Consider the following 10,613-nt stretch of genomic DNA (forward strand, 5'->3'; position numbering starts at 1 on the left):
TCTGCACCCGATGCCTATGACCCGAGTCCAAGTGGTCCACCGGTCCTGCACAGCTTCCCCAGCGATTCTGAGCCAGAGTCCACTGTGGGCTCCCCCTGACCTCGACCTGCCTGGTTAGCTGTTACCAACTCCAAAGGGCACCCCTTCCCCCAAAGCCACTGGGTGTTGGGGAGCTTGACCAACAGTGTCCCTATATCCTGGGGCATAACTACTTACCTGGGCAGCTGTGGGCTTTCTTCATCCGGCCTCCTGGCCGGAGTCTAGAGCCTTTCTTCAAAACCGATCTCCCCCCATTTATTTGCATTGGGCACCTGACGGTGTGTTGGCACTCTGAGCCTGCCCTTCTCTGTGCTGCTGAGGGTGTACGTTTGGTGCTGCCTTGTGGCCCCTTGCCCCCTCCCCCCCTCAAGCCCCACCCCCATGTGCTTACCTTAACCCCCCAGAGACTGGGTTACCAAACCGTGTTACTCACCTGTGAGCAGCATCTCATCAATTACTCCCTTTCTCCATTGGATAACATTGGCTTCCGATTCCCAATTTGAACCCTGCACCCATTCCCCCCGGTGCCGCTGGAGGTGCAGATTTACTACTTACCTGAACCTTGGCTGGTGCTGATTCTTCATCCTGAAAACCAAGACTGTAAGTTGTATACTTACCGGCAAAACCATGTTCTCATTTTTCTCCCATAGGTTAACTTTGCTGAACTGAAAAATTGCACTGTGTCCACTTTTTAAAGCGAAAAGTATTTCTTGTGAAAAACGTACTTGGAACTTCTATATCTCAGTCTTAAAATAAAACTGAAAAGAAGCTTATATTTCTAAAATTGGTGTGGGTCTCTTTTTGAATCATGTAATTTACTGTGCATAACAAATGTCTTGCAGTCCTCTGTCAAGCCTAAGGCCGCTCGACCACACTATCACAAACAGAGCACTTTGGGTTTACATTGAGCTCTGTACACCTCTGGGGGAATCTCTGGACCCTGCGTGATATAACGAACCACTTAGTGGTATATCATATAAAGAGCCAGCTTCCTACAGTTCATAAGGTGAGTCATCTGTGGATAAATAGAGTATCCACTAAAATGAACATTGTCTAAGGTAAGTAGCTTGTTCTTGTTGAAAAAGCATCCAGAAGATTTGAACTTTTGATAGCGAGCCAGGAGACAGGTTGCCTCTTACAGGAGTGGAGGGAGCCAGCAAGGAAGGTAAACAAAACAATACCAGTCCTAGATCATGATAGCTAAGGCTGTGGCAAACTTAAGCTAATAGAATTAGCAAGTGTGATCAGATAGAGTACCTTGAATTGATGTTTTGTCATAAAATAAAAAGTGGAAAGTGAAAGCACTTCTTTGAGGCAAGAAGTATCATCAATCATAGATTCTAATCTTGAATTATGCCAGCTTTCTTCAGCTGTGCTATTAAATAGACCGGGGTGGCTTTGAGCGACTTCATTTAGATGTTTGGTCCAAAATCCCACACTGGATATGCCCTTCAATGGGGAATCGTTATTTGGGAAACACATTGCCAGTGCCTTCCACAACATAAAGACCTACAAAGGTACTGCTAGGTCCCACAGAGTTCTACAGCAGGTGGGAGGATGTCTGCTTTCTGGCATGCATGGGTGTAAATGGCATTAGACAAAAAGTAGATATCATCCAGTTCGAGCATTCTTCTCAAACGCTACCACCCAACGTAGTTAATAATTATCTTCAGTTGTCAAAGAAGCAAATCTTGGTCAAGCTATGGAAAGGAGCTATTGAGCCGATGCCAAAATGTATCACAAAACAACTACACGGAAGCCAATACTGCAACTGCTATTTGAAGAGAAAATTGAATTACTGCGTACGAAGAATTAAACTAAGTGCGAGTTTGGACACTTTTGTCAGATTAAATCACATTTATTATTTTTGAAGGATTTCAAATTGTTCGTTGGTTTAAAGTTCACCATGTAATTCTGAACAATTAACAACACTGACAATACAAAATATAATTTTCATAAAAATGACATTTACATAAAAAGTGCACATTAATGGAAAAATAACATTCATACGTGATTGGTCAACATTCACATTCAAATCTCACTCTCACTCACATACCAAACATACACGATTCAATATCTACAATTTTAAATGTCACAAATTGAATTTGTACAAAAGACACCAAAGACACTTATTATATACAATTGCAATTATTTTGTCAAGTCAAGATAAGCTATTTCAAGAATAGCGTTCTTATGGTGTAGAAAAGCGGTCTACGCGTTTCGAACCCTTGATCAGTGGGAGGGTTCTCATCAGGACCTCATAACTGTGGGGAAGAGAAGGGAGATGAGTATCACTGAATGTGAGACATACTAGGGGGGGAGGAAACTCGCTGCCTTCCTAAAGCTGAGCCTCTTACCTTTGGTATGAGTGTGCACTACTGGGAAGCAAACCGGGTGAAGACACACTACAAAACAAATTAACAGGTACATCTAGTCACTAAACGTGTATGCACTCCAGAAAAAATTCTCAACATGCCTGTCAAAAGTACTCATCAGGTCACCATTCAAGCACTTACATGATTTAGATTCGGTGTGGTGATCAGAAATCTGAAATGGAAAAAGGGGGGAGCTCTGTGAGTGAACACATTGGTGGAGATTGCCTCGATGTAACATTGTGGAAAGGGGAAGGCTCGACATAGGCTTACTTGATCGATTCCGGATTGGCGGCGGAAAAGGAGATTTGGCGCGGTCTGGGATTAATCACGGGCCTGTGGGGAGAGGAAACGTGTTAAAACGTCTGCGCTCGGGTTCCCGGCTGGTCAGTTCTATAAGCTGGTCTATCGGGCGGCTGGGCTTACCTGTCGCCTACTGGCGTCTTGCCTCGGTGTAAAGTCCGATCTGTGTCTGCAAGTAGCTCAGGTGTTTGGCTGGCGTGCCGATAAGCGCCTATGAACGCTGTTGCACTTCCGGGTTGAGATGCCTCTGGGAAATGTAGTTTGAGGCTGGCTCCTTGCCATCAACATGTATTGAGGAACTACAAACCTCCGGGCAAATACACCAGTATGTTCGTGTATACTGCAATGTTAGGGTGAAAATTAGTTCAGTCTGTATAATTCAGACATTTCATTCAGGCCTTCCACCGCGGTATTAAATTTCAGAATCAGCATTGCTTCTCGCTGTAGCAGTTTTTTGTCCAGATCGCCACCTCTTTGATCCTTCTCAACCTTCAGTATCACTTTCCATTTCAATTCCGATTCTGTATGAGCCATACTTAACCAATGATTTACTAATGGCGCTGTGAGGGCCTTCATCCTTATTCGGGACTTGTGCTGTGTAATCCGTGTTCTATGAAACGCGCGTGGTGGACACCGCGGGAAAGTTTACTGGAAAGAAAAACAAAAAAGGAAACTGACAGGATAGTCTTCGTCTCAACGTATTGCCCTAACTCTAATCTGCTTAAAAAGGTGGTAGCCAGAAACTGGCATCTAATAAAAAATCTGCATACAACACTGAATGTAAAGCCATTATTTGCTTTCCGAAAAAATCGGACGATTGGTAATCATTTGGTCAGAGCCGCCGTGCCACAAAAAGAAGTGATGTCGGTTAGAACTTTCGCCGGCCTCCCGCCTGTTGTGGGACACAAGAAGTTTGGCATGTGCATATGTTGCGCCGCCACGGAAGAAGGGTCGGTCTTTCAACATAAAAACATTTACTGGAGACCTAATTCTTTTACCAACTGTAGATCACGCAATGTGATATATGGGATTAAGTGTCCATGTGGCCTATTGTATATAGGCAAAACCAACCAGGAAGTCAGAACACGCATTACACAGCACAAGTCTCGAATAGGCCTGAATGAAATGTCTGAATTATACAGACTGAACTAATTTTCACCCTAACATTGCAGTATACACGAACATACTGGTGTATTTGCCCGGAGGTTTGTAGTTCCTCAATACATGTTGATGGCAAGGAGCCAGCCTCGAACTACATTTCCCAGAGGCATCTCAACCCGGAAGTGCAACAGCCTTCATAGGCGCTTATCAGCACGCCAGCCAAACACCTGAGCTACTTGCAGACACAGATCGGACTTTACACCGAGGCAAGACGCCAGTAGGCGACAGGTAAGCCCAGCCGCCCGATAGACCAGCTTATACAACTGACCAGCCGGGAACCCGAGCGCAGACGTTTTAACACGTTTCCTCTCCCCACAGGCCCGTGATTAATCCCAGACCACGCTAAATCTCCTTTTCCGCCGCCAATCCGGAATCGATCAAGTAAGCCTATGTCGAGCCTTCCCCTTTCCACAATGTTACATCGAGGCAATCTCCACCAATGTGTTCACTCACAGAGCTCTCCCCTTTTTCCATTTCAGATTTCTGATCACCACACCGAATCTAAATCATGTAAGTGCTTGAATGGTGAAGTACTTTTGACAGGCATGTTGAGAATTTTTTCTGGAGTGCATACAGGTTTAGTGACTAGATGTACCTGTCAATTTGTTTTGTAGTGTGTCTTCGCCCGGTTTGTTTCCCAGTAGTGCACACTCATACCGAAGGTAAGAGGCTCAGCTTTAGGACGGCAGCTAGTTTCCTCCCCCCCCCAGTATGTCTCACATTCAGTGATACTCATCTCCCTTCTCTTCCCCACAGTTATGAGGTCCTGATGAGAACCCTCCCACTGATCAAGGGTTCGAAACGCGTAGACCGCTTTTCTACACCATAAGAACGCTATTCTTGAAATAGCTTGTCTTGACTTGACAAAATAATTGCAATTGTATATAATAAGTGTCTTTGGTGTCTTTTGTACAAATTCAATTTGTGACATTTAAAATTGTAGATATTGAATCGTGTATGTTTGGTATGAGTGAGATTTGAATGTGAATGTTGACCAATCACGTATGAATGTTATTTTTCCATTAATCTGCACTTTTTATGTAAATGTCATTTTAATGAAAATTATATTTTGTATTGTCCGTGTTGTTAATTGTTCAGAATTACATGGTGAACTTTAAACCAACGAACAATTTGAAATCCTTCAAAAATAATAAATGTGATTTAATATGACAAAAGTGTCCAAACACGCACTTAGTTTAATTCTTCGTACGCAGTAATTCAATTTTGTCTTCAAATAGCAGTTGCAGTATTGGCTTCCGTGTAGTTGTTTAGTGATATTGAGGCTTGGCCTTACTGTGGGGAGCCCACACCCAGTGTTGTTTTTTCAAAATGTATCACAATGCAGGCTTCTTAACGAGATTTTTTTCTTATTAATCCTCAAAAGGGAGAATGGCGACCCATCTTAGATTTGCATCAGCTCATTGCATTCTTGATTAAGCATTCGTTCTGCATGTTAGTGTTCAGACAGTGTTTCAGCCGTGGATGGGAAACCAATATCCTATCCTTAGTTCTCAGAAATGCCTGCATCCACACAGCAGTTCATTACAAGCATCAGAAGTTTCTAACATTCTAGGTGGCCAGTCAACCTCACTCCCTTTTGGCTTTAAATCACCTCTAGAAATATTCCTGAAATGTATGTCGTCATTAGTTAAGTATCTTTGGCAATTGTCATCTGGTATACTCAACCCTAGACACTTAGTTAGACATGGACATTTCTTTGTACGCCACAGGAAACTTGACAACAGCTTGTGCCCGTATATTTAAGACACAGGGGCTTATTCTTAACAAAGAGAAATCACTCACATCCTTTTCATATCCTGATTATCTTCCTGTACATCAAAGAAACTAGGGCATTCCCTTCACAAAAAAGACAAGGAAATCTGACTTCTAACTGGCCTGATCTTAAAACCGATAAAGGCAGGCAAAGGTGCAAAGTATAACGTCTGGGCATGATGTCTATATGTGTATATTTTGCTGGCTGAGAATGTGCCCAACACAGTAAGAAGTGGACTAACAATGGACACAAATATCAGGCTTCGTCGACAATCCAAAGTCAGGGCACAACAAGAATAAAAATGCTCTCCCATGGTAGACGCTTGCAAAACCACTGGTGTGAGCCTGTCATTATCTCCACCGCATGAATGAATGAATGAAAACAAATTTATAAAGCGCTACTAAGCCCAAAGGGCATCAAGGCGCCTAACCAAAAACTAGCTGGAACAAATATGCTCTATTACTGGTAGGCCTTGATGAAAAACCAAGTTTTTAGCGCTTTTTTAAAAAGGGACAGGGATGGTTGGGCTTTAATCTCCAATGGGAGTGAGTTCCACAATCTAGGGGCAACGATAGAGAATGCTCTGCTGCCCCAGCGTACCTTCCTAACCCGAGGAACCAGCAACAGATTCATCTCCGATGATCTGAGGGTTCTGCTGGGCACATGTCGGGTTAGCAGAGGGCCCAGGGGGCTTGGAGAATCAGCCGCGAGAGCTCTAAAGGCCAGGCACAAGATCTTAAAAGAAATCCTCTGTTGTATAGGAAGCCAATGCAGGCTCTTTCTGGCCAATGTAGCGGAGGATGCATTGGGTAGGGCTAGAACAAAACGCGCGGCCACGTTCTGAATAACCTGAAGGCACTGAATGAGTCCCTTGTTGGAGTCTGCATAAAGAGCATTGCAGTAATCCAACCTGGAACCCACTAATGCAACCACTGTCTGCTTACGTGCTTGGGGAGAGAGATAGTGCACTATTCTTTTAGGAATCTTAATAACTCCCCAGTAAGTGGCCACTGTTCGATTGACCTGTAGAGTCATGGACAGAGATGTGTCAAATATATCTCATCCAGACTGTTATGACTACAGATGCCTTCATGGAGTGTTGGGGAGCACATCTCCAAGAACTGCCTGCCAGAGGTCTATGGCCCGGTCAAGAAGCAATCCGTCACTTTAAAGTGCTGTAATTGAGGCAACCAGGAAAGGCCTAGAATCTCTTACTTGCCAGAGTGCTTTGCTGATCATTGATTAAAGCAATCGGGAGGGGGAAGATCCCAGATATGCTCTAACTACTTTCAGAGGAGGTTTAATGTCTGTACCACTGGGCAATATGGCACTAGATTTCTTTGCATGCCTTCTTGGAGCCAACAAAAGTTAAACAGATTACCTCAGCCATACAAATGCGGATTGCCATGAAAGGAGATGCAACTATCTGTTGAGGGGTTGACCGGTGGTAAAACCAAAAGCTGGATGCGTTATCACACGAATAAAGAATACATTAATACAGATATCCACAGGCAGGATTGTGGGAAAATACATTTTGGAACGTGTGGTGAGGGACACCTGCTTTTCCTCCTCTCCCATTAATTCCGAGGATCTTTTTGAAGCTGGAACAAGAACCAAGCTGGATGATCCTAATCCCTCCTAGGTGGCTCATGCAATTCTGTTTCAACTGGCAGAACTGCTGCCCATTCCACTGTACTTGGAAACCTCTTCTCCAGGTGACCATTGATAAGTCATGCTTCATGACCCAGTATCTTCGTAACTAGCCTGGATCCTAAATTCAATGAATTCTCCTACTTGGGCATCTCTGAAGACTATAGCTGCATTGTTGCTTACGTCACTGTTTACAAGACCAATACAGAATAATGGAAAAGGTGTTGCTTCCTGGACTGCATCCTATCACATCTTACGTTGACTATGTGGACTTGCTTGGTTCAGTCTTGCCTATTGCGAACGCTCTCCAGTGTTGGTATCTTTAATCGATTATCCTATTCCCTCCGCCCCCAATGTGTATGAAAATTGAAGAGTTGAAATTGCTGCTGTAAAGTTACTGCTGGACTCATCTGGATGAGTGGGAATGGTTCCATCTTGTGAATCTATGAAAGATACTAGCAGTGGAGAACTGCAGTTCCAGGTAAGTAACTTTTTTCATATGAGAAGATGCTTGTCAGCCTTGGGGAGGAGACCTGTATCAGCATCCAGACCTTTTTTCATGCGTTTCACAATGCTCTGATGCCTGTCCCTGCTGGGGTGGAAGTCTAGTGAGTCTTGAGACAGTAGGATTTATGGACTAGGAGCTCAATATTCACGATCAGTAGCTTGTATATACTATACACCCAAATTCAGAATTCAGGCACAACATTCTAGTTGACATTTGTTCCGATCTAAGTCCTTCACTATCAGTTGTGGTTACCATCTAGTTTGAAAGTGCCTTTTTTTAAAAAGAATTTTTAAACCTTGTTCCTAGTCCCTACTAATTGAAAGTGAGGGAGATATGTGCAATCAAGTGTAGTACCCTTACTGCATAGAAATTTGGAACATACAAAAGTATCTCTGGTATGAAAGCTTTGAAAGCGCTGTAAAGTCTTCATATTCTTAAGTATTTTAACCAATGTCCTCCAAAATAATGATGAATGTTTTCTATCTAAATTTCATGAGCATTATCTCAAAGCACTGGCTGGAAGAAATTATTTTACTATTGTATGTTCTCTTTATAGTGCTTCTGTCAATGGGCCTCTTTCTAAGATTGCATTTGTATATGCCACTCTTACTCCGTTCATACCAATAGTGGCATTCAGTGAATACATGGCTCCTTTTTAAAAACAGATTTATTTCATTTTTCAGGTTAAGGCGAACTCTGTGAAACAAGAATTTGAGAAGCAGGATGAACTGAAGCGATCTGCGATGAGGGCGGTTGCTGCACTTCTAACCATTCCAGAGGCTGAGAAAAGTCCACTTATGAGTGAATTCCAGTCGCAGATTAGCTCAAACCCTGAACTGGCAGCTATATTTGAAAGCATCCAGAAAGATTCGTCCTCTGCTAACCTGGAATCAATGGACACTACTTAAATGTTTAATCTGTACAGGGACCATAAAATCTAACTGAATCGGATAATGCACTGAAATGACAGGTTGAGTGAGGATAAGGAACGAAGAAAATAAAATACCTAGGCTTGACAGTGTTTCACTTTATGTACCTTACAGAGACAGTTTGGCTTTGTTCCATTGTTGCTTTCATAGCATTTATTCAATAATTGTTTCCATAACCAAAAGGTTGCAGGCCACTTCTGTTACTGTGGTTTCAGCCAGTTTTAAAATGGAAATAAGTGTTTGTATCGCACAGTGTATAGACACGGATTCCGGCATCTGTTTGCCTGCTAAGGTTGAGGATTAAACATGTTGCGTTTTTCTGGCCATGAACTTTCTTTTATAATTAAATGTGTCCTACTTGCTGTTCTCTAAAAAAAATTATTTTGAATAGCTTCAAATTTGAGCTACATAAATGGATTCTAACTACCAGATAAACCCATTGTAAGATGTATTATATTGCAGCGTATTTGACGCAGGTGGAGAAAATAGGCATAAATAAATGTCATTTTTAAAGGTGTGGGGATAGAAAATGTATGTGTTCATTTTTGCATGGCTAAGTTTACAAATCAATATTGTCTGTAAAATAGCATGTGCAAATCACTTGTAGTGCAACAATTGCTAACAGTGCAACTATATCTTTAACATCTTTTAGATTCATTGGTGATACTTTGGTTAGGGACCAGACAGAGTTGAGCTTTATATTTGTCTCAAACTGTAGCAATACAGCCGTTGGTCCATTTTCCCTAAGCAAACATTGTTGTGTATATTTTTTTAGTTTGGGTTGCTTAGAAACTGATTTTTAAAATTCCAGTTGGAGGCATTTTTGAAATCCGAGCTCTTCACTCCAAATGTTGGTGCGGTGAAGAATGCATGCATCTCCTTATAGCCTGTTTTATACAATAGTTTACACTATTTGAACAGCATTTTGCTTCGTGCTAGGTCTTTTTTTGTTTTTACTATTCTTGAAATCTCATGTGGGCCAAATTTTGGATCTAAAATAGGCTAAGCATTGTAAGCTGTATTAAAGTGTAAAATAATACAAAAGAACAGAAGCAATAGATATGGCATCTTTTATTTTGGTAGAACTGCTTTATGCTCTACATTTGTAGCCAAAACCTTGTGAGTTAATCAACGTCCCTGATCACCAAGTCCCCCACAACCCCAATTAGATCTTCATTTATGTATGTAGGTCTGGGTAAATTAGATAGATGCTAACTAATACAGTGAAGGGAAATGGCAATATTTGATTTGCTTTTTGAATATGTTTACTACTATTGGGGGTAGTTTGGGAGAGCAGATACATATATACACATTGTAGTCCTAGTAGGGCCCAGCATGAAGTTCAGTTTAGCCTTGGTTAAGGAAATCCTGCATAACTGTCATTGAAGTGTAACAGAGTCATCCTTTTTCTAATTAAAGCTGTAACCATATGCTCAGTAGTTTACATTTCTACAAAACAAATGCTGCGGGTATATTTTAAGTATCTTGGATACTTTGTTACACAATAATTTGCAACGCTGCAATCTGTACAACTGCGTTTACGACTGAAGTCGGTGACTGTACTTTGAGAGCATACATTAAATAGGTTCTGCACTTTGACTTCCTGTGTGCCTGCTGCTAGGTTTTGTTTTTTACGGAAAGCTCCTATGCCAGACCACCACTTGATGATAAAACAAGCAAAACATAAAAAACCAACAACAAAGCATGGTAGTGAACGGACATACAAGCACATTTTGAATATGTTCTACTGGTGGGAGAACTACATTTTTTTCGGGGTCATGTCCAGTACATTTTCTTCCTTGAGAGATGAGCGATTTCATAAAAGCGTCTGTTACCTTAACAAAGATGTCCTGGCACTATAAATCTGCTAAAAAAGG

At 41.9% G+C, this 10,613-nt stretch overlaps 1 protein-coding gene across 1 annotated transcript in view; it reads left to right on the forward strand.

The window, feature by feature from the left end:
- CAND1 (cullin associated and neddylation dissociated 1) overlaps window positions 1–10,166 on the forward strand; it is a 393,750-nt gene extending 383,584 nt beyond the window's left edge. Inside the window, exon 15 of the mRNA XM_078676454.1 lies at window positions 8,491–10,166. Coding sequence (XP_078532580.1) covers window positions 8,491–8,715 — 225 coding nt within the window. The 3' untranslated portion in view covers window positions 8,716–10,166. The remainder of the gene's footprint in view (window positions 1–8,490) is intronic.
- The last annotated feature ends 447 nt before the right edge of the window (window positions 10,167–10,613 follow it).

The sequence above is a fragment of the Lissotriton helveticus genome, chromosome 1_1, assembly GCF_964261635.1.
Source record: "Lissotriton helveticus chromosome 1_1, aLisHel1.1, whole genome shotgun sequence".
NCBI classification, from domain to species: Eukaryota; Metazoa; Chordata; class Amphibia; order Caudata; family Salamandridae; genus Lissotriton; species Lissotriton helveticus.